Here is a 26,924-nt window from a genome sequence, read left to right as displayed (position 1 = left end):
CTCATTGTTCTGGAATTATGAGTTTTGAATTATGCTTGGCTTTTAGGGATATAGCTCATGAATAAAATGCTACAATCTTGTGTGCATTTGGGAGATTATTTGACTCACGTGTTGATTTCTGGAATCTATCTGTTGTGCGCACCATTTTTTCTGACTGGCTCCTAGCACAGGGCCTTGTAGGGGAGGAGGAAAAAAAAGTCTTTCCCTTCACCCTCTTAGGTGCTATGCCTGGAACCTGTGAATTAAACTAACAGAACACAGGTTAATAGGGTAAAGGTTTATTCTGCATGCATGTGGGAACCAACGGAGGAAGCATCTGGCTCACCAGGTGATTAGAGTTAATGGCTTGTATACCTAATTTAGAAGGGGAAAGTGAAGAGGGAAAGAAAGTCTTCTTATAAGAAAAACAAATAGATTTTTTTTTGGAAGGACAAATAGATTTTCAGGAGAACAGACAGGAGATGGGAAAGTTTGTGATAATGTTTATCTACACAGGTATAAGTGGTCTTTAGATTTTATTCGGGGTCACAGACTCCCCCTGGAGAAGGGATCTGGAGTAGGCTTTGTGTTCTCCCTTCTGTGGGTAGATCCACCCCGAAGAGTTTACAGCAGCCTTATTTCCCAGTAGCGGCTGTTTTTAGCCAGAAAAGGGAAACTCTGAGAAGACTTAAGGAAAAAAAAAATCTGTTAAATGTCAAATATAATTTTCAGCGTAAAAGAATCTTTCTGCCAAACTGGCATCTTTTGGGGTGGTATATTCTGATCCCATTCAACTGGAGAGAAACGTTTCCCCCTATTTATTTGTTTCGGGGTCTTACGCTAAGTACAGGATCCACACCCTCGGTTGGTGTCTGTTCTGTTCTTGACCCCGAGTCCCCTGACAAGCTGAGAACGCAGTGCGGGGAGAGAATCCAGATGCTCGGAGAGAACCCCACGAGAGCACACAGTCCCATTCTGGGCGGTGGTCTTTTCCAGAAACTGCCACAGCGCTCCGAGAGGCCAAGGTCCTCTGTTCATGGGAGCGGCCGGGTGTGGGCGTGGGAGGCCGAGGAAACCTCTCGGAGGTCATCCTACAAGTGCTCCCCCCGGGGAAGTGAGGCCGCATTCCAGAGGGCTTCATCATCAGGGCTTCTTGCCTTTCAGGGAAGCACCTGCGCTTGGGGACGTGCAGGTGCCTGGCCCAGAGAAGGAACCGGCTGGGCTGGGCCCAGGCCTGTGCTGACGCCAGAGGGCAGCGAGGCTGTCCAGGCCCATGTCTGCAGCTGGGAAGGTCGTCCCCCGCACCCCCCCCCCCCCCCCCCCCCCGGCCCGGCCAGACGACCACGGGCCAAGCCAGCGGGGCCCAGGTGGGGCTTGGCTCTGCGGGACCAGGTGAGAGGCCCAGAGGAGGAGCCAGGTGGAGGCTGGGGGAAGCGGTGGTGGCCCTGTGGCCCGGTGGCTCTGCCATTCTCAGCCCCACCGCCCTGCCCCGGCTGCTGTTTGGGGCTGGCTAATGATTAGCAGGAAAAAACCATCACTCCGGGCGCGCACACCTTCCGGGAGCCAGGGGCCGGTGCAGGCAGAGGCCACCCCTGTGTTGATGGCCCGGCCTGTGACGTGCCACAGCCATTTCGCGAGGAACTTCCTGTTGACTGGTGACGTGGGTCGGGATTCTCGGGCGGCCACACAGGTTTGTGTCTGCGTCTGCGTGGGGCGAGACGGAGGACGGTGGACCAGATGCCTCTGGGATCAGAGGACCTTCTCTGAAGCCCCAGGGTGGGGGCTGTCGTGCTGCAGGTGAGCCTGCTCGGGCCGCGGCCGGGCGTCTGTCCAGCGGGCTTGTCCCCAGGCACCTGTCTCGGGCGGGCGAGGGGCGGGCCGCCTGGCCACAGGCCTCGAGCTGCTCTCCCAGGAGAAGCGGCTCGGGATCAGACACATACTCTTTGTTTCCCAACTCCCACAAAGTTAAACATTAAAAAAGGAGGCTGCTCTGGGAGTTGAGGAACTCAAGATGGTTTTTAGAGGGCCCCTTTCATGGGGCGCTGCGCTCCGGGGTGCGGGGGAAGCCCAGACCCCGCTGGAGTTTGGGAGGTCAGGGTTGCAGGGCTGGAAAATCACCGTGGCCCCGTTGCTCATTCCGTGCACCTGCAAACGCCATGTGTCCTCCCCGGTGGGAAGGAGAGCTGCTCCCAAGCCTCCGGAAGCCCTTCGATGGCCCTGAGTCGGGCAGGCAGGGCAGCCCTTCCGGAGGTCGGGGTGCAGGGGCGGGTGTGTCCGAGGGGAGCTGTGCTCGTGCCCATTTATATCTGTGCACAGACGTTTGCAGGCAGCCCCTGGCATGGGTTTGGCTGCAGCTAATTCTCACCCACCCTGACACGCACTCGTCCTTCTTTTTGGGATTCGGCGTCGTGGCGCGGCCTGTAACAACGGGACGTTTGCAGGCGCCTTCGGATCTTAGGATATCCCACTATTTCCAGGAACCCAGAAATGTGCATGTGAGTAATTAAGGGAGATGATCACATCAGCCATCTCCTTCCTGAGATCCCTCCTCCTGTTTTACCCTTGTAAGGAATTGGTTGGTGGTTAAATCCCATCTATTTAATACAATTTAATAAGCTGTAAGGTTTTAAGACTTTGCAGTTTTTCTACTAGAAGCAGGCACTTCCAGTCTCCAAGAACAAAATGAGTGAGAAGTCAGTTCCATCTCAGGGATGACCTCAGACCACTCTCCAGGGGTACTAACTTGCGAATTACCTGCCACAGGTCCTCATTTGATTAAAACAAAGGGTCTGATTTCAGTGAGAACCTGGAATCGCCTTTCTGACAGCTCTTTCCTCCGTGCACCCTTCACACCCGGCCTGGCACACATGTGCGTTCGCAGCAATCCTGGCAGGGGGCTCCTGTAGCTCTCGGGGTGCTCCTACCCCGTCCGCCCTGTGGGTTCCGCTGGGCTCTTTGGAAACCGGGTCCCTTCTTCTACGGAGAATAAACCCGATGGCGGCACAGCGGAGCCCGTCGTAAATGCAGCACTCTGGCCCCTGTCCCAGGCCTGACTCAGCTCGGTTATCAGGATTCCCCAGGGGACCTCAAGCTACCCCCGCAGTTTCAATAGCGCTGGCTGCGCAATTGCCATTTATTGCTTTGGGGAGAAGGTGCAAGCTTCGGCTTCTCCTCCAGTTGTGGCTGGGGAGCAGCACGCTGGGTGCCCGGTGCAGAGCCTGGTCCCTCGAGCTGCTGAGTCGTGCTCGTGGAACCTTGAAATCAGTAAATGATTCATTCGGCGCTTCGTGGCTCGGCGCTTCGTGGCTCGGGGTCTGGAACGGGGCTGGGAAGGAAGGCTGGGATTTCAGTTTGGTTCGTGTGCGGCTGCTGAGGCCCGTTTGTGGGGGTCTCTGTGCCTGTTTTAGATTCCTGCAGGGCTGACCCCCCCACTTCCCCGCTGAAGACCCCCGCCCCGGGCAGGGGGCTGCAGCACACATATTGTGAACCTTACCTTATGCACATGAGTGGCTACATTTTGCACACATGCTGCGTTTTGCTTTCCCGGCACATCAGAGAATCAAAGGGGTGGGAAGCCCGTGTTCCTCCTCACGAGCTCTGAACACCCAGTATCTCACCTGAATGGGAAACGGGATACAGGCCCGAGCATTTTCCCGATGCTTCACACCGTCACTCAGTTTTATTCGGCCACCGGGATGCTGTGTGCTCCGCAGACCAGACCGAGGTGTGGCGGTTATGATCGGTGCCCTGCTTTACGTCCTGTGTTTCCGCGTGTGGGTTGCCGTGGGGTCCGCCTCTTTCGGCCTGAACGAGAAGAAAGGAGAATGAAGCCCCGCGCAGGTGCCAGCTCATTACAAAATCCCAGGGTGGGGGTGGGGGGCGGTCTCTGGTGGAACCGCCGCCCCACATCCTGGAGGGTCCGGGTGGCTCCCTCCCCACCGGCTGATGGGGCTGGGACATCTGTGCGGATGCCAAAGCCACAGAAAACCATCCCCTGGTTAGGACGCCGTGTTCCACACGGCGGTGGTGAAGCACATGTGAAAGAAAAAGAGCCTTTTTCTGAGGCTAAAGGGCTGTCATTTTCGTGGCCAGTTCCCGACATGGCCAGTGGGTGACTTTCTGCGATGGCATCGCATAGGTCGGGCGCGGGGAGAAGGGGAAAATAAAAAGACAACATGAGGGGCTGGAAGGTGAGCAAGAGGCTTATCCAAGAACAAGGGATTGGCAGGAAGGGCCAAGACGTGTACAGGACAGGACCCCTGCCAGGGGGCCAGCAAGGCTTTACTGCATCTACCCTGACCTCCCCTAGCTCTGACCTGTGCTGCTCTCCCTCGCCCTGCCCTAGCTGCAGAGCCCTCTCAATCGCATTAGCGCGGTCCCACCCCAGGGCCTTTGCACCTGCTGCTCCTCTGCAGATACCTATGCGGCTGCCCCCCCCCCCCCACTGTTCACAGAGCACCTTCTCGGGAGCCTCTCTCTGACTTCCCTAGAGGTAGTCATAGCCAGCCCACCCCACACGCACAACCACTTGCACACACGCTCCTGTTCTATGTTCCTCCGTACATTTGGCAACTTCTAATAAGCTTATGTTCTAGTTCTTCATTTTTTTTTTTTTAAATTTTTTTAAATTTATTTATGATAGTCACAGAGAGAGAGAGAGAGAGGCAGAGACACAGGCAGAGGGAGAAGCAGGCTCCATGCACTGGGAGCCCGACGTGGGATTCGATCCCGGGTCTCCAGGATCGCGCCCCGGGCCAAAGGCAGGCGCCAAACCGCTGCGCCACCCAGGGATCCCTAGTTCTTCATTTTATTGCCCGTTTTCCCTTTTGTCATGTGAACCTGTTGTGCGTAGGATTTATTTTTTTCCTCTGATGAAAACATCACGTTTGAAAGGGTGAGCAGTAGGTCCCTGCCCCTACGGCGCAGGGAGGGCTTCCGTGGAAACGTTGTGCCATCTGCAGTCCATGATTTACGTCTGGGCTTCGGAGTAAGATCATTTAATACGGCGATTCTCAATCTTGAGCGCGTGCCAGAAGTGGCTCATTATTTTATTGCTTAGACAGATTTCTGGGGTCGTCCCTGGATTTTCTGATCCAGCAGGTGTGTTTGGGGGAGGGAGCCTGGTGCTGCTGACCCACGCTGAGCGGCTCTGACTAATCCATCCACAGGCACCCACGGGCTGGTAGGGGCCCCGCGTCCTCTGAACGGCGAATGTTCATCATGATAGGCTGTTACCTGCCTGCTTTATTTTCCCAGGACTGAAGGAAACGTGTGGAGATGGACAGTAGCTGGAAAGGCATCTCGGCCGTGCTGGTCGTCCTGGCTGGGCTGGCAGGTAGGGCTCCCGCGAGCTTGGTGGAATGAGCCTGGGCATCTGCTTGAAGTGGGCGGAAGGGAGCCCAGCGAGGTGGCCTGGACATGTGGCTGCCAGAAGCTTCTTCCTCGGGCCCTGCTCATAGCGGAGTCTCCTCTGCGGTGCCCATTTCCTGCTCTGCTGAGTGGTGGGGGTGGCCCTGCCTGTGCCCTTCATGTGCCTGCGGCCCACCCCTCCTGTTCCTTGGTTTGTCCCTGTTGTGGGCATTTGCCCCCCCCGCCCCATCTTTCCCTATTACTCATGGCTCTTGTTGAAATGTCCCATCCTCTGCCCAGTTTTTTCTTCTTCCATTTATATCTGGCCTTCAAGGACGGCCTGATCCTGGCATCACTGCCTCCCTGAAGCCCTCCTGACCTGGCAGGTCTTTGTGCTGTCTGCATCCAACCATGGGCAGCAGGAAAATGTGGAGAGCCAGGTCTGTGTATGGAAGCTGGGCAGAGCCCTGGCTGGCTGTAGAGATGTGTGGGCAAGGTGAGCAGGCCCCGTGTACACCCAAGCCCCAGTGCCCAGCGTAGCTGAGGTCCAGGATTGGGGGCAGTGGGGTTAGCAGGCCACGCTTGGCACACATTTTAGGGGCAAGGCTCCAACGCGGCTATTTCAGCCACAGTGGCAAAAAGTCTCCTAGCAGCTCACCGGGAAAGGGATGTGCTGTGGGGCCTACCGTTTTCCTGAGATGTTTTTCCTGAAGTTCTGTTTTGAATGAAGGGATGGCTCTGGTTGAGGCCTGGGGATGGCTGTTCCAGGAGGGGAGAGGGTTATGGGCTGCTTCCAATGCCCCCCCGGGGGCTGGGGTCCATCACAAAAGTCTGGGCCCCTGGATGTTTCATCTTGGAAAGTCTTGGGGCAGGGACTCCTTCATTTGTAGTTTTGGCTTTGAATTAGCTGTGAGCAACCTTCATGCACATCCAAAGGGTCCCTGCCAGCTCTCTCCTCTCCACCTTGTCCCCACATAATGGATTATTTAGAATCCGACCCCCTTATTTATTTACTCAGTGAATATTTCATGTAGGACCTATTATGTGCTATTTAGGTGCAGGCACTGGGATGTGGTGATGGGCAAAGCCAGGCATAGTCCCTGCTAACAAAGAGCTTAGAGCCTAGCTGGGGAATCAAGTGTTAGTTGAAAAATCAGTATAAAATCACTATTGTGATGATTGCTTCGATGCTTTGAAAGCCTGTTATAGGATAATAGGATAATTCAACCTAAAGTGGAAGTCTGGGGAGGCTTCCTCGGGGAGGAGACAATAAGACTGGGAGCTGAGGAGGAAGACTGGTGTGCCAGGCTGATCACTGCCTGTGCAAAGGCCCTGGGGTCAGAAAGAGTTGATGAGTTGGGTAAATTTAGGAATAGCCTGGTAACTGGAGGGTGGAGTTTGGGGCAAAAGGATATTGATGTGATACTAAGTAGGGCTCTAAGATGTGATAATGTTAAGGGCTATCTGGTCTTTATCCCAAAGGGATGTGTTTAAAATATTTAAACAAAGACTGAGCGTGGGGGTGGGAGGTATCTGCTCACACTGGTTTGCTGAGAAGGTCCCGCTGGCTGGCGGCCGTGTGGATCGCAGTTCCGGGTGGTGGTTGGCGCAGGGGTGATGCTGGGGCCTCCTGCCCTCATCAGTGGGACCTGCAGGGGCCTCAGGACCCCTCCCTCCCTTCTCAGTTTGCTTCTGACGGTCCCAACTCCTGACGTGTTCTGATTCCCGTTTTCTTCCTCAGAGGGGCCACACCAAACCGTTTCTCTGCTGCCAAACCCATTGCACTTCCCTTTCTCCCTTCTGCTTTTCATGGTCTGCCTATTTCTTTCCTGTGCTAAGTGAGAGATGGGGGAAGGTGAGAGTTGCGCAGGTGCAGCGAGAGTGGCCGGAGGAGAGTGTCTAACCCCCTGCCAAGGGGGACAGCCAGCTGCTACTCCAGGGAGCTGAGAAAGAACCTCAGTAGAGGGGTGACAGGGTCTGCCTTTGGGATCAATTTATGGATGGCTCGCAGGAGGCCCAGCAGCAGTCAGAGGAGCGACTATCTGAGTGATCCCCATTTTGCAGACGAGAGGGTGCAGCGAGTCGAAGAGATGCTTTTCAGTCCCAGCTGCAGCCAGTGGTTCGTGGAGATGCCTGGCGGGCTGGGATCCTAGGCAGGGGAGGAAGCGAGAGGGTGGCGCGGGACCCTGAGTTGGGTGGTCACCACAGCCGGCCGCCGGGGGACACTGGATGGGGGATGCTGATCTTTCCCTGGCTCTGCCCCAATTGGCCTGTTTGCTCTGCAGAGTGAAAGGGGCAGCAGAGGGAAAGGGAGGATTTGTGTTTGATGAAAGGTCTTATTTACCATTTTCTCCTATTTGCTCTGTGCAGGGCAGGGTTGCACACACCGCAGCCGATAGGATTGAGGGAGAGGAAGGAGGCCCCGGGACCTCACACTAGCAGGATACAGCTTCTGAGTCAGAGGCAGGGCTGAAGGCCAGTTGACTCATGGTGGGAGCCGAGACCGCAGGTGACGCTGTCAGGGGAGCAGAGGGCTCGGGACGGGGTGCCTCCCGTTTGATGCAGGGGTCAGCTTCAAATGCAAAGAGCTCCCACTTGGCCTCCCGCTGCCTCATCTCCCACCTGTAAGGTAGGGTGTGTGCTCTGCACGTCTTCTTGGTCACACGTGCAGTCTGCTGGCTTGGGGCAAACAGGGCCTGCAGCGAGAGGCTCTCCCCACCTTGCACCAGGGTTTTGGGTGGGGTTGCGTGTCCTGCTGGAGCTGTCCAGATGGGGCTCCTGGCGGAGAAGCCTGGGTCTCGGCCATCCCGGCACTGGCCACATCCCCACCGCTGGGCTCCGTCCACGGGACCCCCACCAAGCTGCACCCTGAGTGGAGGCAGAGCGCTCTCGGCACCCTGCCGTGGGGAGAGCCGTCTCTCCTCGGGGTGGAGATTTGGCTATTTCTCTTCTTTTGTCCTTCCTCGTAAGATGCAATTCGGGGCTCGTGGAAAGAGCCAAGTTGGCACAGCGGCTGTGGCTTCCCTGGGGAATCATTTCTGACTTCCCTCCTCAGGCCTCTTTTTTTTTTTTTTTTTCTTTTTCTAAAATCCCAAATCAGAGGGATCCTTGGATCAGAAAGACTGGTCCAGGGATAAGGGAGGATTCCCAATAGGAGCCTCACTGTCCCTCTTTTCCTGCCATGCCCAGACACAGGAGTAGTCTTAGCTGTTTCTGACTTTTCCCCAGTTCTGCCTCCTTGACCCAGGCCCTGGCTGCCTCTCCCCTGCTCCTGCTGCCTCCGGGGCACTGTCCATGCAGCAGTTCCTCATTTCCCATCAGCCTGCCTCTGTGGCAGACAGTGCGTTCTGGGTACTCAGGTGGCGTGTTAGTGCGTGACCGCGGTGTGGTCTCTCCCCAGAAAACTTTAGGGCTGTAATGAGATTCCTTTGGGACCGTCTTACAAGTTGACCTTATAAGGTTGGAAGGAGAGGGGGCTGCGGTGATTTGGGGGCATCAGTGCATATGGCAGGCCACCTCCTTGTGACCCGCTGGAGTCGTAAGGCTCCAGAAGGTAAGAGGAGCCTGTTGTAGTCTTATCGACACGGGAGGGAGGGCTGAGGAGGAACCACGGGACGTGGTCCACCAGGAGGTCTTTTTGCTGTCAACTGAGTGAAGTCAGAGGGGAAAGTAGGAAAAAGTGGGAATGTCTGAATTTAGGTCCCAGCTCACCACTGTGATCCCAGGTCCTGGGGCTCTTCTGCTTTTCATTTCTTCATCGTTAGACAAGAGGCAGTAAAAAACGAGCGTAAGAGATTTCGAAGACCATCCTTTGCTGTGCAAGTTCTACTTTGGATCATTATTACAAACGTGGGAAGGTCTTGGAAACTTCAGCCGCCAACTGGATCCTCTAAGAGGACTAGAACATCAGTCCTAGATGGCCAACAGATTTCTTGGGCTCTTCGGGTGTAGACCATGCTCCACCTCAGGTGATCATGACTGCGTTTGCGGGAGCTGGAGAGGCCCTTGAGGTATATCATGTGGAAGACCAGTCAGAAGGTGTCACTCCAGTTAAAACCAGTGTCAGGGTGCATGTGGTGAGTGGAGCGTTGAAATGTTGTGAGAAGTGTGAAGGAAACAGTTTTACTTAAGTCTGTGGCATTCTTGGCTTGTTTTATAAATCAACGCATCCCATCTTGCAGGTCAACACAATCCCTTCCTTTTTTTTTTTTTTTTAATGATCTATCAATTTACCGTTTTTATTTTTATTTATATATTTTTATAGAAGTTCAATTTGCCAGCATATAGTATAACACCTAGTGCTCATCCCATTCTTCTCAAGTGCACATAGAATTTTCTCCAGAATAGACCACATACTGGGTCACAAGTCAGGTCTCAACCGATACCAGAAGATTGGGATTGTCCCCTGCGTATCTTCAGACCACAATGCTTTGAAACTAGAACTCCATCACAAGGAGAAATGTGGAAGAAACTCAAAAACACAGTCCCTTCTTGCACATCACATAGTGGGGAATGTTTACTGCGTGCTTGAGGGTCCTGTGAAGGGCTCTCTGTGGATGATCATATCTGGTTTTTGAAACAAATCACGGTGGTACTAGAGTCCCTGTTTTGCAGCTGAGAGGAGTGGGGCATGGAGAAGTTGAGACAATGTGTCCAATGAGTCAGGAGCCTCACCTGAGAGTCCCTGGCCTTAGGCTTGTGAGCCACCTGCCTGTGTGCTGGAGCTTTAAACCCAGCACTAGATGTGGTGAGACTTGCACCAAGCTGCCTTCCAGAAGCATCACTTGATGGTTCTCATGAAGAGAGTCTGCTCTCCTACCTCCTTCTACCTGTTTTCCCTCTCTTTATATCTCTCCCACTCATGTCCCTTCTTGTCCTTAAGAGGAGAGGCATGGCCTCAATGACAGTACAGTTCTCATGATACTTGGCGGCTGACTTTCCTATCACTCCATGACCGCGTACTCGGAATACAACTGTTGTCTCTCTCCAGCTGGATTCCTTGTCTCTCAACCTTGTTTATCCACCAGCCCCAGACATGGTCCTAAGTATCCCATGTGGGGGCTCTAAGGGTGCAGGGGCATGCGGTGGGCTGTGATCACTGTATGCTGGTGTCTGTCCCCATTCTCTTTGTGAAGAGAAGCTACTTTTCACCTTTTCCCTCTGAGCCTTGGGATTTCCGTACAGGTGGGAATCAAAGTTCCTTCTCATTTTACTGGGAAGATAACTCTCCTGTCATAGCGAGGGTGAAAAATTGCCTTAAATAACACAGCTGGGTTAGGGGAGTGCTCTCAGGGCCAGGCTGGGATCAAGTATTCAAGGTAACGTGCTTCTGGAGATAGAAGAACAGCATTTTTTTTTCTTTTGGCCCCCAATTTTGCCGGGAGTGCTGAGAACTGTGGAAGGAGGGATTGGACATGAGGGATGGGTGGCTTCCTGTCCACTGGGGAGGCAAGGTGAGGGACTAAGAAGACATAGAGTCTGATCCCTGGCTATCCAGAGGTCACAGCTGGGGAACACAGAAGAGTTAAACTGTGTGGTTGACTCACGTAGGTCCGTTCACTTACTGCCTTGAAAAACCGGTTGCCTTCCAGCTTCTGGGTCCAGCTATCAAATCATAGAAGGTCCCAGGAATGCAACGGTGCTGAAGGGCTCGGAGGCTCGCTTCAACTGCACCGTCTCACAGGGCTGGAGGCTCATCATGTGGTCCCTGAATGGCACGGTGGTGCTGAGCATCACTCCCACGGAGCCCATCATCACCAACGACCGCTTTACCTCTGCCAGCTATGAAGAGGGCGGCAACTCCATCTCGGAGATGATAATCCATGACGTTCAGCTCGGCGACGCGGGGATTATTAAGTGCAGCCTCCAGAACAGTGACCGGGATGCCTCTGCTTTCCTTTCTGTCCAAGGTGGGTACACAGGTGCCTCTGAGGGGAGCAAGTGGAGTCCTCCGGGCAAGACCAAAGCAAAGGAAGGACCCTTCAGAGTTCATGTCATGTGTGACGATGGGTCTGCCCTCAACTGGAGCTATTAGAATTATTCCAAACCAACGAATATCTGTTGTTTTGCTATTTGTGATTTCTCACCCCCCCTTCCTCATTGATTCTCTTCCTACTTCTTTCTGCTTATCCTATCTCTCTTCCCCTTTCCCTTTTCTCTTTTTTAAATTTCTTTAAAAAAGATTTAATTAATTAATTAATTAATTTATTTATTTATTTATTCATGAGAGACATACAGAGAGAGAGGCAGAGACACAGGCAGAGGGAGAAGCAGGCTCCCTGCAGGGAGCCTGACGTGGGACTCGATCCCCGGGGCTCCAGGATCAGGACCTGGACTGAAGGCAGCGCTAAACCGCTGAGCCACCCGGGCTGCCCTCACACTAAAATTCTTCAAGACAGGTCTTACAACTTTCCCATCTGGTCCATGTCAGTACTGGTAGCTTTTGTGGCATATACTCCACATTCTCCCCTGGCCAGTTGCGGTCACTGCTCTTTGATTTAGGGAGAGTTGCCAATCTTTGCCTTTCCTCTGTTTTTTTTATACACTCGACCCTGTTTCTTTGCCTTACGTCATGTATGCACTTTGACTCATGCTTTACCCTTTACCTCTTTCCAGCTGAACTCCCTCAATCTTTTTTTTTTCTTTTCTGCCCTTAGCTGTTCTTAGAGTCAAAGATATGTGTTCACTAAATATACCACCTATTTTAGAGAAAAGAGTAAATGAAATTTGTCATAATGGGTAACTTATATTTCATTCTTAGACGTAATTGTGAAGTGCTCCCAAAATGCTATATAGTGAAAAAAAAAATAAAAGGATGCTTTACAAGCATCAGAATTACAAGAATTCAGAATATCTTTATCAAAGTTTAATCACTTTGCATTCCTTATGTAATTATATGGTATTTATAGATGCATTGGAGCTGATTTCTATGGCAGCATTCCTTACAGCAGACTGCGTCATATTTTTGAAATTTTTCTTTTATCTATTTATTTGCTTGTCTAGGAGAAATTTCCAAGCTTTTGATTTGTGTTAATGTTGCATCAAATCTAGCTTGATAACATTTGGTAGACATGCATGTCTACTTACTTCTACTTTTCTTCTTCTTCTTCTTCTTCTTCTTCTTCTTCTTCTTCTTTTTCTTAGCCAAATTGTTGTCATTTTACTCTTACGTGTCTTTAATTTTATGAGGTTTAATGATATTTTCTAAATAGTGATTTTATGAGACTTCCTGGATTATTGGCTTAGTTTGCATGACTAGATTCTTATTTTAATAATTTGTGGTATATGGGAAAGAACACAGGAAAAATAGAGTCAAAGACATCAGTTCTGGTTTTGCTTTCATCGGTTACCAACCTGGTGACCCCCAAATTGTCTCAACGTTTTCATCTCTAAAATGGGGATAAGGGTCCCCTGCCCACCTCACAGGTTTTCTGTGAGGATCAGATGAAACAATAACTGAGGATGGTTTGAAGACTCCAAAGTCCTGTCTGTTTCAATTCATCACACATGCAATTGGGAGCCAGAGCGGTCTAGTGGTTCATGATGCAGGCTTGGGAGCCTGAATGCTAGGTTCAGATTCCAGCTTTATCACTTACTGTGTATGTGACCTTGGCCGTGTTATTGAATGACCTCATGCCCTAGTTTCCTCTCAGAGGGTTACTGTGGGATCACATGAGTAGGTTCATGTAAAGCCTTTAAAACAGCACCTGGGTCCTAGCAGTCTCCATACAGCCAATTGCTATTATTTATTGCATTCCTAATAGGAGCACACCTTTGTGTCAGGCATCTGAAAGGGGGACTCAATGATGAATAGAATAAGACAGAGTCCTGTCCTCAAGAGCCTTACATGAAGAGTAGATAATGCATGAATGATGTTCATGCCTTAGAGAGACGGGCAAATACCCTGAGATGGAGACAAGCTCAGGTTTGACTTGGGAAGGGAGAAGGGACAATGAAAAAAGCCTTCATGGACAACTCCATGGTGAGATGCCCTTATGTGCTCTCAAGGTCTGGGAATGATAGGCAAAATGGAGAAGCAAGAAAGGAAGAGGGACCCCTGGATCAAAGAAACAGATTCAAAGGCATGACTTACTGATATGTCTATAACATTTCAAATTCATAAACCCATGTGGTTTTATAGCAGCTTTTCTCAAAGCTATACATTTATAAAATTGTCTGAATATGCCTAAACATGCTTTTTAATATGTTGATAATTACTATAACTTTTGGTTTTAATATGGATGGAAGAATAAGCATCTAGAGGTGTTAAATTCTTTCCCAAGGTCATGCAGAACGAACCCATAGGGCAGGGACTAAACTTGGTCATATTACCAGGTTGCTATGGTCTGAATGGCACTTTGTTCCTAGAGGAACAAATGTTCTCTAAGCAGCAGGATCTCTTTCAAGGGAAAAGAATTTTGAAAAAAAGAGGAAACATTCATTTTATTTTTAAAGTGAATTATCCAAAGATTTATTTTTTCCTCCTGGTGTATCAGCAAGAAAAATAAAGACAGCTTACATAAGTCCCATAGTGAGTCATCCAAAATCTATGTGAATGTTCTAGTCATCACCCTTGTATAGAGTGTTTGCCGTGCTACTCAACAAGATTTGTGAAAGCCAATGTGAAAAGTTGAAGCATAAATATATATAGAAAAAGGAAATGCTTCAGACTGCCTCACTAGTCCATCCATCATCCAATCTACCAATGAATCACATACCAAACTCTAGACCTCTTGTGTTTGTGGGCCACTAGACTTGAGTTCAAGATCATCCATTATTAATTGAGGCAATTCCATTACTTCCAGTTTCTATCATCTGAAAGCCCTGCACCAAAATGAAACAACGGATGGAGAAAAAGGAATAAGGACAAAACCCTTTAGCTTTGAGGGACAAATCCATTCCCCTCTCATTGTTGAGTTTACAATAATCCTTGCTTTAGCAAAGGTACTTTATTTATTCCAAGAGACTATTGAGGAAAGGAATAATTGAGAATGTAATATTTCAGAGAAATAAGAGCTTTCAGAGCTGATCCAGTTCCATCTAGTTTGGGAACTTTTGGGCATCCCCTAGATCCTTTCAGAGTCTGTGAGGTCACAACTCTTCCCATAATAATACTAAGATGTGAGTTGCCTTTCCTACTCTCATTTCAGTAGTGCACAGAGAGTCTTCTACTGTATATTAGGAAGGTCTGTGTAGCTTAGTGGACCTGCATTTCTTAAATGACCAATGTGTGATGATACAAAGTCTTGCAAGAGTGAAAGATCAATCAAAGATAGAGTGATGGATTTTAATGTAAAAGAGAATGAAAATTCCTTTATATACTTTCAGTTTCCACAGTGCAACTAACCTGTAAGAAACCACTACTTGCCCAGTTTGGGATATCAAAGAGTATCCTTGATTATCTGAAAAGCCTTCTCATTCTTCCACCTGCATATCCATGCGGGGTCAGATTTTTTTGTATATTCCAAATAAAGCAATATATTGTAACGACTGAATGCAGAAGCTGATATGAGAATCCAGCCGGGTATTAAAGAGATTTGTATAATTATAAAGCAATGATGTTTTTCTTGATAATTTATTTTGGTTTAAAAATACAGGTATTTTCTCATAAACATATGTTAAGTTGTAGTGGGTTATCATTGTTATTATAAAATAAATATTTAAAAATAAACAAATACTTAATTTTAATTTCAAGTTTGGTAAATATTGGTAGATAGAATCCACATAAACAAAAGGTCTTTGGAGTCCTCATGATTTTTAAGATTGTAAAAGGTCTTGAAATCTAAACATTTGAAAACCCCAATTTAGTAAAATTGTTTCATTTGACCAATGAAAAAGAGAGCCTGAAAATGTCAATGACTTGCTCCAGGTGATGGCAATTTTTGTAGGAAATCCAAGATTGAGAACAGAGTTTTTGATTCTTAGTCCAGTGTTCTTCCCATTATATTATGCAGCAGGGAGGATATTTTAACTTGGATGTTCCAACGTTTATATGTTTCACTAAGGCTATGTCTTTATTGGAGCCAGTCCTCAGGTTATTTTATTAATATTAGCAGACACAAGCACTATTTTCATATGGGTTTTTTTTTTTTACAATGTTCATACTGGCATATGCAGGTGGGTCCTTAATAAAAACTTTAAAATAATTTATCTGAGTATTCTATTCTGATACATGATTTAGGGCAAATATTTTTATAATTAGATTTTATTTTGATTTAATTTATAATTGGAAAAGTATTTTAAGGAAATATCATAGGAAGTTATGTTTAAAAATATGTGACCCACAAAATAAATAAAATGAATTGGACTGACCAAACACCAGGAAAGACTTGCTTTCCATAAGACCTTGAGATGTCTTCTTACAATGGAAAGAATGTAAAGGTTTTTCCCTTTTTGCTTTAGCTCCCAGAACAGCCCAGGACAACTTTGCAACTCCACTTCAGTGGTTGTGTAGCCTATTATGGCAGGCGCATTTACCTTCTCCTTCCCATATAATTTATACCTTCCTGGACCCTGATTTTTATTTATTCATTTTTTTCTGGAATTATAATTTTCTGGTGAGCAACCTCACCTTCTTTCAGAAAGCTGGCAGATAAAATAAATAAAGACACAGATAAAACCTGAGTTAAGACTCGATATAGACATAGCCAGTTAGCACTCATGAAATGTGATTTGAAGGAAAAATTAAAGAAAATTAGGAACCAAGAGACGCATGGTCAGTCCTTCAGAACATTTCTCTTTTCTTCTTTAGTTATGGGGGAGTTGCTCATTCCCAGAGGCAACCTTGTAGTCACTGAAGATGAACCCTGTAATGTGACTTGCCGTGCATTGGGCTGGATCCCACTCCCAGATATTTTCTGGGAGATCGGGGTTCTGGTGAGCCAGTCAAGCCATTATTCTGGTCCGGAGCCCAACAACCTGCAAAATGCAGTGAGTGTCCTGACTCTTACGCCTCAGGGCAATGGGACTTTGACTTGTGTGGCTAACATGAAGGGGTTGCTTGCCCACAAGTCTCTAACTGTCAATCTTACTGTGGTTCAGCCTTCTATGGGTAAGTGAAGACATTTTGCTTTATATATATAAAAAAAAATTATTGTTGCATGCTTATATTTTATATGTGGTGCTCTTAATCAAGAATGCCTAGGAAAATTGTATGGTGACCTTGACTTTGGATGGGGATGGTAATGGAGACAAATCAGCATCTATTTAATGACCCTGTGATTCCACTTTCTTTTAAATTTCATCTTCAAGTGTCTTTCTTATCTACTTACCTATGGAAACCATTAAGAACCTTGACAATTATTTATCTCAAAACACCATCAAGATCAGTGATAAATACCTGAAGTCAATGTTTCTCTGTAGCTTTTATCTGTTGTTCCAGTTTGATCCCATACCCTGGGCCAGTATGAGACAAGTTCTTCTAATATTTGAGGAGGGTGTACAGGTGCTCTTGGATTTCTTCCAACCTTAGTAGAATTATAGTTTCATTTTTTTAATCTGGCAAATCCACAATGTATTTGAAAGTACCTAACTAAGTGACATAAATAATACAAAGTTGGAGAGGGAGATAAACCATAAGAGACTCTTAACTCTGGGAAACAGTCTGAAAGTTGCTGGAAGGTGGGGGAGGGGTAACTGGGTGATGGGCATTAAGGAGGGCACTTGATATGATGAGCACTGGGTGTTATATGCAACTGATGAATCACTGAACTCTACCTCTGAAACTAATAATACACTGTATGTCAATTAATTGATTTTAAATAAAAAAAAATGAAGTTTTGATCCCCAAGAGAACTTACTGTAGGGTCCTTGGCATATTCAAACCTCAAACTACACAACCTGCAGGGCTGCAGAGCCTACTTAAGCTCTGAGTCAGCCCAGGCCAATGAGAAAACATGGGGCCCAGAGATAGAGATTGACTAACTCCTTAATTTTACAAACTAGGACGGAAAAGGAGGCCCAGAGAGGTGCTGTGCTCTATTCCAGGACATGCATCAGGTTGGGGTGGAACTGGGCCCAGAAGTCAAGAAATGGTTCTCTCGACACAAAAATTTTCCCTTTATTCAAACAGCTTTATTTAAAGTTCAGAACAGGGGCATCTGGGTGGCCCAGTTGGTTAAGCACCTGCCTTCGGCTCAGGTCATGATCCCAGGGCCCTGGTATTAAGCTCCAGGTTGGGCTCCCTGCTCAGTGAGGTGTCTGCTTCTCCCTCTTCCTCTGCCTCTCGCTCTGCTTGTGCTCTGTCTATGTCAAATAAATAAAAAGTCTTAAAAATAATAAATTTCAGAACAAAACTGCAGCCAGAGCAAGACTGATGAGGAGGAAGGAAGAGGTGGCAAAGGAGGAAGAGGAGAAAGCTGAAGGAGGAGGAGGGGAGGAGGGAGATGGAGTAGAGGAAGAAACAGTGCTTCACAGAATTTGCCAAGTAAAGGGTCTATTTTAAGTGCTTCTCTGATATTAACCAAATTAACGTGCACAACAGGTCCCTGGGTGGATCCTCATCCAACTGGATGTCTGAGATCAAGATGTTGGTAGAGTTGGTTCCTTCAGAAGACTATAGGGGAACAATCTCTAGGCCTCTCTCTTAGCTTCTGGTATTTGCTGGCAGTCTGGTGTTTCTTGGCTTGTAGAAGCATCAGCCTGAGCTCTGTTTTCATCTTCATATGGCGCTCTCTCTGTGTGCTTGCCTGTATCCAAATTTCCCTATTTATTTATTTTAAAGATTTTATTTATTTGACAGAGAGAGTGAGAGAGCATGAGCAGGGGGAAGGACAGAAGGAGAGGGAGCAGGGAGCCCCATGTGGAACTCAATCCCAGAACCCTCAGATCGTGACTTGAGCCGAAGGCAGATGCTTAACTGACTGAGCCACCCAGGCATCCCCAAATTTCCCTTTTTTTAAAACTAAGGACTCAGGTCGTATTGGATTAGAGGGTCCATCCCATCCAGTATAAACTCATTTTAATAAAATTATGTCTGTAATACTTTATTTCCAAATAAAGTCACATTCTGGGAGTACTGAAGGTTAGTACTTTAATGTATGAATTTTAGGGGGGGACAAAAGTCAACCCATGATAATGTCTCCACGAGCCTGTAAAAAGCCATTCAGAGTCTACCTTGTGGTCAGTACAATGATTCTGTGCTTTGCACTCTAGTGATTGGTCCTCAGTGCAGTCAGCACAAGCTTGCTCCCCTGTTGTTAGGATTTTGCCTCCTGTCTCTGACTCAGATGGCCCCAGAGACCAGGGGGACAACAGAAATGAAAGCATGAGTGAATACATGTGTCAGGTAGGAGGGGAGTGGAGGGGCCCATTGGGAACCAGACATAATGCTCCATCCACATGGAGCAGCCATACCAGCACCAGGTGGTTGTTGCCAACAGGAAAGGGGATCCAGGACTGCCAGATCTTTGATGTGGATCTGGTGAATATCAATACTTTTGAGGGCGAAGGACACAGAAATCTGTATTTCTTTGGTTTTAAGTCAAGATCAATTTGTTTTAGCTAATTAAATTTGGAGGAATTCAGCTTATTCTCTATTAAGACTATATAAGAAGAAAAAGCTAGAATTCAAACCCAGCTCACTTTTCTTGCCTCCAGTTTATTATTATTATTATTATTATCATTATTATTTAAAGATTTTATTTGAGAGAGAGAGAGAGAGAAAGAGAGAGAGAGAGAGAACACAATCAGGGAGGAGCGGTGGAGGAGGAAGGAGAAGCAGACTCCCCACTGAGCAGGGAGCCCGATGTGGAGTTTGATCCCAGGACCCCAGGATCATGACCTGACCTGAAGTCAGACACTTAACCAGCTGAGCCACAAAGGCACCCCTCCAGTTTATTATTTTTTAAGAACAAAAACCTTTAGAAAAGTTGCAAGACAAGTGCAATGAATATCCATGTACCTTTGCCTAGATACAACAAATATTAATATTTTGTCATGTTTGCCTCTTTCTCTCTCATTTTTTTTTCTGAACCATTTGAGAGTTTATGACACTTTATCCCTAAATACCTCCGATATGTATCATAAGAATGAAGGCGGCATTGTATTTAACCGCACCCAACGTAGTTGGCAATCAGGAAACGTACTGCTGACACAAGACTGTTGTATAATATACACCGCATGTTCACGTTTCACCAAGTATCCTTTATAGCGATTTTCTTCTCCAAACCAGTAGTCAGTCAAAGGCCATGCCTTGCCTTTGGCTGTCAGGCGTTGCAGTCTCTTTCCCTTACTCTTGAATGGTTCCCTTACCTTTCCTGTCTTTGCTGATCATAAACATTTTTGAAGGGTCCAGGCCATTTTTGCAAGATGCTCTTCAGTTTGGATTTGTCTGAGGTTTTCCAACATCCTTTGATTTGAGGCTGTCTATTCTAGGCAAGTCAAGGGTAATGTCACATGGGCTCATGATGTCAATTTTCTCTATCAGTGGTAATAAGTTTGATCATCTGGTTAATGATTTCTCCATTGTAAAGGTCCCTTTCTCCATTATAATTAATATGCAATCAATGAATACTGTATGAATATCTTATTTCCCAGCGGGCTTTCACCTAATAGCTTTTGCGTTCATCAATAAGCCATTGCCTGAATCTGTTGTTTCTATGGCGGTTGTAAAAGAATGATTTTTCTGGCTCCATCATAATTTTATCTTTGTTAGTTGGTAGTCTTCTGTAAAGAAGAGCCTTCTTTCACTTTTTCTTTTTCTTTTTTTTTTTTTTTAAACAGTTCTAATATGAACTCATTTTTATTCAATACTATAATCTGCTCCAGTCATTATTCATTTTGATGCTCCAGATTGCTCCAGGTTTGGCTAGTGGGAATCCCTTCCAGCTGGCTCTGGTGTCCTTTTGACATGGCCCTATTAATTTTTGAGCACTTGGCCCAATAAAATGTTCTGAACTCCCTTTGCATTTTCCTTATTCTATCCTGGAATCAGCCCTTTCTCCAAGGAGCCAATCCAGCTGGCTTTGAAGCTATTTAACTATGATAAAGGGGGATCCCTGGGTGGCTCAGCAGTTTAGCACCTGCCTTCGGCCCAGGGCATGATCCTGGAGTCTTGGGATCAATCCCCATATTGGGCTCCCTGCATGGAGCCTGCTTCTCCCTCTGCCTGTGTCTCTGCCTCTCTCTCTGCGTGTCTCTCATGAATGAATAAATAAAATCTTAAAATAAATAAATAAATATGATAAAGTATGGTCCAAGCTTTGAAATGGAAGATTTTTTTAAGAAGTCCTATTAGCACCAAATAGAATGAAATCGACTATTTAAAGCACACGTCTTAACAAGGTAACAGTGCAACAAAGAGCTCTGGTCTGATTGATGATGCCCCATAGAAATGGATTTTAGAGATTCACTTGCCAGCAAAGTTTTTCTTTTGTAGGGGAAGGGCAAGGGGCACATAATTTCCCTTGATCGGGTTTAATTCCGTGGAGTGCTTCCCTCGTCAGCTAGGACTAGGGAAGTTAGCGGCCTTAATTATGGCAGCTGGAGTCCCTGCAGCCTCAAAGGGAAGCACAGTGGGTGCCTTGCAATGAGTCTTACTTTATTGGACTCATTTGGAAAAGGGTAATTTGTTCCTAAATTATTCATCAAGATTCAGAGCAGCTGGTGGCTGGCTGCATGTTGTGTATTTTATGCAAGTTTTAGTAGCTGAAGGCCTCATTACAGCCCCGGCTGCTGGTGTCTGGGAGGCTTCTAGGAGCATAGCCAGGGGTGTGGAACAACCAGACTGCACCCTCCTGTGCGCTGTGCAGGCTTCTCCAGGAATCGATAAGCATCATCATGTCCCGCCAACCCATTTCCTCCTAAAAGTGCAAGGAGTCTCTCTGTTCATTGTGCTCATTTCTGGAGCAGTCCCTGTGAGTCATTGCAGGAATGACAATGGCAGTTTAGGAAGGCTAATTAGTTCAAGCCAAACAATCATTGGTTCTTGAAAGAAAAGCAGGCTGAAAAGGGTACTGCTCATATATTTTTTTTATTTTTTAAAAAGATGAATGTTCTCGATTCCAGAAGCAACGCAGCCTTCAAGCATTGCAGACAGGTGTTCAACTGGCAGGTGGAAGCACCTCTCATGCAGGCCTTGAGATAAGCACTGTCCACCCCCTGGGCATCCAGCTGCGTTGCTTTCTCTGTTTTCTCGTTCAAGTGTACAGACTGCGAAGCATTAGAGCAAAGCGACATTTTTAGGACAGAGGAGCACCTGCTAGAGTGTAGTGACTCCGGGTTATAACCTTAGTTTTGTGAGGAGTGGCAACTTTGAGCACAGACCGAGGTGGGGCAGTGACAGTCCTGGGTCACAGTGCTGGCTCTGGCTGTGAGTCTCTGGGCAAGTCACTGACCTCTTGGGCTCAGTTTTCTTGCTTATAAAACGAGAGAGAGAAGAATAGGGCAGGATCTCTCTCTCCCAGGTGCCTGTTAGTCTCCAGGAGCTTTAACGCACAGGATGATGCTCAGGCCCCACGCCAGAGGTTCTGGTTGAATCTGGGAAGCTCCCAGATTCCTGGGCAGTCAGACCGGGGCCTACAGAAGAGGGAAATCCCGAAGAAGACCTTGCCGCCTGACCCAGCCTCATCAGGGGCCACTATCCACACAGATTGCTTCTTCCTTGCTGTGTGGCTTTGGGCAAGTTACTTAGCCTCTCTGTGTCTCAGTTTTCTCATCTGTAAAACTAAGATAATGATAATATCTACCACACAGGCTTGTGGTTGGTGTGAGCAGGAAGCGGGTTACCATGTCTGAAGCGCTCAGGACAGTCCCTGCTGCAAAGCCCGCAGGGCGGGAGAGGGGGCAGTGGCTGTCACTTGTTTCACTGATTCAGAGGTCTCCTGTGTCCCATCCAGTCAGCACACTTGCACACTTTGCACATGACGCTGGTGACATTTTGTTTCGAGAAATTCTATGTGGCCTTTTAAAACTCTGAGCATTTCTGTGAGAGCATCTGGGAGGTACTAGCTTCCTTTTCTGCACAGATGGGAGAAGGACAATCTGGAAGTTGTGATGAAAAGTTTGCAGTAAACTCGGTAATGTGGTCCTGTGTGAGGGAGCGCAGGGAGGAAGGCCAGTGGGGTTGAGCTCGGAAATCCTCTTCCTGGGTTGCCTCATGCATAGACGAATCCCTTCCAGCAACTCTGCTGTTTGCCTTGAACCATTATGGCCACAGCCTTCGCTAGGGCCCAAGTCAGGGACCAATGCCCAGCAGGACTCCGCATTTCCAGTAAGACCTGGGCTATATCTTCCCAGAAGATATTCCAAGTCGGACACACAACATGAATTTGAAAGACGAGAGTCCCAGCCCCAGGTTTTTTTTTTCCTGTTCTGAGTGCCCTCGTCCAGTTCACTGAGCCTCTTTGTCCCGTGTCTTATCCACACAATGAAGTGGTTGGATTGTGGACAAGGTCATTTCAAGATTCTGGGCTTTCTGTCCACTGTCATGCTTTTTATCAATATATGACCATTATTTATTTTTCTTTCAGTCCACTATAAATGTGCTTATTTAAAGATTAGGGATGCCTGCATGGTGTGGTGGCTGAGTTGTCTGCCTTTGGCTCAGGTTGTGATCCCGGGGTCTTGGGATTGAGTCCCACATCGGGCTCCCTGCAGGGAGCCTGCTTCTCCCTCTGCCTGTGTCTCTGCTGCTCTCTCTGTGTCTCTCATGAATAAATAAATAAAAACCAAAAAAAAAAAAAAAAAGAAAAATAAACATTAGCATCACATTGAAGTGTTTATGATAAATACGCATGTGTGTTTTCATATATATGTCATATGTGATAAATTAAAAATTATTATTAAAATAAGGAAGGTTCTTTTTTTAAAAAAGATTTTATTTACTTATTCATGAGAGACGTAGAAAGAGGCAGAGACATAGGCGGAGGGAGAAGCAGGTGCCCTGCAGGGAGCCCGATATGGGACTCGATCCCAGGACCCTGGAATCACAACCAGAGCCAAAGGCAGATGCTCAAACACTGAGCCATGCAGGTGCCCCAAGGAAGGTTCTTCTGTGCAGCTCCAGTAGCAAATTACACCTCCTCATGGTGCATACACCATGCTATTTTGGGGAGCTCTACTGAAGTAGAGAGAGAACGTTAAGTCTTCCCCTGGTGTGGAACTCTGGGGGAGATTTGACCCCCCCAATGGACTGTGATCACAGCATATAGGAAGCAAAAGAAAGAGCCTTGTGGCTTCTGACAGCAGTTGCTGCTTTGATGAGAGTTTGGGGCTTTTAGGTGAGTGCAGGCATCAATTTGCTAAACTTGGTGGTTAAATTAAGAGACAAGAGAGTGAGTGAGGTCACAATGTCACCTGCTCTCTTCCTTGGTTTGGTCACTGAATCCGGTGAGGTAGCTGGTCCCTTCCTTTAAAGAGCTCCTCCCTGAGGATAAGCAGTTGTTTCTGTGCTTCATCAGAGGAAAGGTTGTCACGTCAAGGTTTGATTGACAGAAGCTGGGCACACTGAACATTTTCTTCAGCAGGGGAAGAAAATGCCCTGATAGAGAATGTTTAAGTCAACAATGTGTGTTGACTTTTTCCAGTACAAACTCCAAGCCCATCTCTCGAATCCTGAGTCAGACCTTAATGTTTAACCCCAGCTGTCTCCCCTATTAAGAAAGCTGCTAATATTTGCAAACTTCAAATTGTAAAAAGTTCATCGGACTGACTTAGGATGACGTCAGCAATCTTGAACGCGTGTGTTGTACCCTACGGTGTTCTCAGCACTTTCACATACATCCCGCGTCTCTGAACAGCCTTGGGGAGGGAACGGGGCAGGAACCCTTGCAGATGAGTGAGCCAGTGGCCAGAGGGAGCACAAGGAAAACAGTGCCCTTGAGCTTTCACTGGATCCATTGACATGAAGCCCAAAGCTTCTTGTCAGTCGCAAAGCTTCCGCATGGTGATCTGAGTTTAAACTCCAGATTGTGATTATCATAAATGTGGTTTTGGACTTAATTTTTTTTTTATCACATCCATAAGAGGAAGGTTATGGGAACATTCTGTAATGTGGCAGTTTGCTTAGGAAGTGTTTCCATTCTGGGCGTTCTCAATGTGTGGATCACCAACCACCTGTGTCAGGATCACCTGGGTGCCATTCCACACCCCACCCGCTGACTTGGCACCACTGGGGATGGGCTTGGGATCTGCATGTGTAACAGGCATTCCAGGTGATGCTGGGATTTTGCTCTCTGTGTAGCAGCGGATAACTTGTATCACTCTCTGGATTTGAAGACATTGGCTTGTTTTAAAGCTTGGCTTCTTGGGGTGCTTGAGTGGTTCAGTTAGTTAAACATCCAACTCTTGGTTTTGGCTCAGGTCATGATCTCAGGGTTGTGAGATCCAACCCTACCCCAGACTCTGTGCTCAACATGGAGTCTCCCCATCCCTCTCCCTCTGCTTCTTCCCCCATGCGTGTGTGCTCTCTTTCTCTTTCTCTCTCTTTCAAATTGATAAATAAATAAATAAATAAATAAATAAATAAATAAATAAATAAATAAAAAGAAAATCTTTAAACTCCAATTCTGGGCCTAAGGAGGGGTGTTATGGGGAGAGTAGAATCCTGTATCCACCACCTCCACCTTTCCTGGAGAATTCTTTTCCTATTTCTGTCTGTCACAAATTATCTCAGAAAAATGGTGGGTGATGTGAAGCTCCATCCATCCATCCTCCCTCCCTCCCTCCCTCCCTCCCTCCCTTCTTCCCTCTCTCCCTCCCTCCATTCATCTGATGTACCCAATATGTGCCAGGTGCTTGGCATATAAGAAAAATAAGACAGTCCTTGACCTTGAGGGGATTCAGTTTAGTTTAGATAGTAGCAGATGTGTAAGAAGAACTGGAAGTGACAGTCATCAATTTCACAAACATTTAAGGTGGCAATGAACAGGAGATGTTTTAAAAAAAGGAAATTAAAAAAAAACATTGCAGGGAATGCAGAGAAGCTTTGCATGAAGAGCAGAAGACAAGTATCTTTTTATATTATGTAATTCTTCAAAGCACAGAGGTCTCTGAATTTTGGCACATGCTTTGAGATCAGTCCACGTATTATTTTTCAGTGTGATCCTTACTTGCCCATGGGTCAGAATCCAGGTGGTTGATGATTATAGAAACCGGAGCATTAGTGATCATCTCTAACGATTCCTGCAAGGTACTCTGAACATTTAACTTTGACCCAGGATTATCAAATCATGATTTCAAGGTCAATTTTCATGGATGACTTTAAGGAATAACACCCAAGAACTGTTTTCCCACTATAACCTATGATTCCAAAAAGCTGGAAAGGCTGTTGTTTTATAAACTCTATCTTCCTTCATGGAAAGTCTACTGTTTCAGTATTTTCTGATGACTCTCATTTAATAAAATAGCATTTGTTCACAATGAGAGTCCAACCAAGCACTCAGGATTGAGTGACAGATTTTATTGAGTAGCAATTCACATTTGAACAGATCAACTTAAATGTGGTTTGACCTCAGCCTTTTTCAGGAGGGGAAGTGCAATGGTGGGTAAGAGCTCCCTTCAAGACCTCCTGGTAGTTCCCACAAACCCTTGGCTGGGCAGTGCTGTCCAACAGGGCAATGCTGTGATGAGGGCAATGCTCTATACCTGTGGGAATCAAGCACTTGAAACGTGATCAGTGCAACTGAGGAGTTGAGCATTTAATGGTATATAATTTTGGTTAATTTGATTTGAATTTAGATAACCGTGTAAAGTGTGCTGGACAGCTCTTCCTAAGACAGGATTGCCCTACATCAGTATAGCTTTCTCTTCTCCCTTTCACTCCCTGCTGGCACTTGCCTATCTGTTCTCTTTCCCAACTCCATGACTACTGGATACAACAAGAGGGCAAAGCGGATCCTAAGGCTGGTGGCTCTTGAAAACCATGGAAAGCAGCAATTATCAGATGAGAAATGAGTTCTGTGGGTGCGGTGTGAGTAGGCGTGACACTTTTTCAGTGTGTCCTCAGTTTTTCTGGACTCTGGACCCTTGATGGGTGGGAACACGGGAGGGAGAACCAAATGCTAGTCTTTGCAGTCTTGACCAGCAGTAGCTGCTCAGTAAGTATTCTTTGGCTCAATAAAGCATGTCAGAGTGTGGTAATTTCTACTGCAACCAGGGAGCTGTTGCCCCTTGCTGTCTACTCCCCCTCTAGGAATGATAGAGGTGCTAACCAATGATACTGGGGCTGTGTTGCTCAGTGGTATTTATTGGCAGCAGTAAGTATTGTAATGGAAGATCCTATAGAGTACTGGCCATCTGTACATATTGAAGAGAAGTTGGCCTATGACACCCAGCTGTAATGGGTGGAATTGTTATAATATTATCAGAAAATAAAATTTAACTGAATTTTGATTACGTGCCCTACACAGTAGCAAGCACCACTAACTACAATTTTTTTTTCTTCTCTCAACCTTACAGGTAGCATTGATAAACCAGGTACATCATTGCCTACCTGGGCCATAGTTCTGCTTGCAGTATCATTGTCATTGCTTTTGATCCTGATAATTATTCTGATTGTAATATTCTGTTGTTGTTGTGTCTCCGGGAAAGAGAAAAAAGGTAATTTTTTTGTTCATATAGATTCATATATATTTTTGAACTTTCGGCACAAGCACTTG

General features: G+C 46.9%; 1 protein-coding gene across 3 annotated transcripts in view; it reads left to right on the top strand.

Moving 5' to 3' along the window:
* The first annotated feature begins 1,521 nt into the window (after nucleotides 1–1,521).
* Nucleotides 1,522–26,924, top strand: part of IGSF5 (immunoglobulin superfamily member 5) — a 42,823-nt gene continuing 17,420 nt past the window's right edge. Inside the window, exons 1-5 of one of the 3 annotated variants that reach the window (XM_025983381.2) lie at nucleotides 1,526–1,776; nucleotides 5,236–5,314; nucleotides 10,920–11,237; nucleotides 16,079–16,378; nucleotides 26,725–26,865. In XM_025983381.2, the coding sequence (XP_025839166.2) occupies nucleotides 5,257–5,314; nucleotides 10,920–11,237; nucleotides 16,079–16,378; nucleotides 26,725–26,865 (817 nt within the window). In that variant the 5' untranslated portion in view covers nucleotides 1,526–1,776; nucleotides 5,236–5,256. Of the gene's footprint in view, nucleotides 1,777–2,450; nucleotides 2,475–5,235; nucleotides 5,315–10,919; nucleotides 11,238–16,078; nucleotides 16,379–26,724; nucleotides 26,866–26,924 lie in introns of those variants that run through there. The other 2 variants (XM_072740433.1, XM_072740434.1) reach the window with 2 other exon arrangements.

This window comes from Vulpes vulpes, chromosome 15 (genome assembly GCF_048418805.1).
Source record: "Vulpes vulpes isolate BD-2025 chromosome 15, VulVul3, whole genome shotgun sequence".
Taxonomy (NCBI): Eukaryota; Metazoa; Chordata; class Mammalia; order Carnivora; family Canidae; genus Vulpes; species Vulpes vulpes.
Note: the sequence above shows the minus strand (reverse complement) of the source record. Positions and strands in the feature narration are given on the sequence as shown.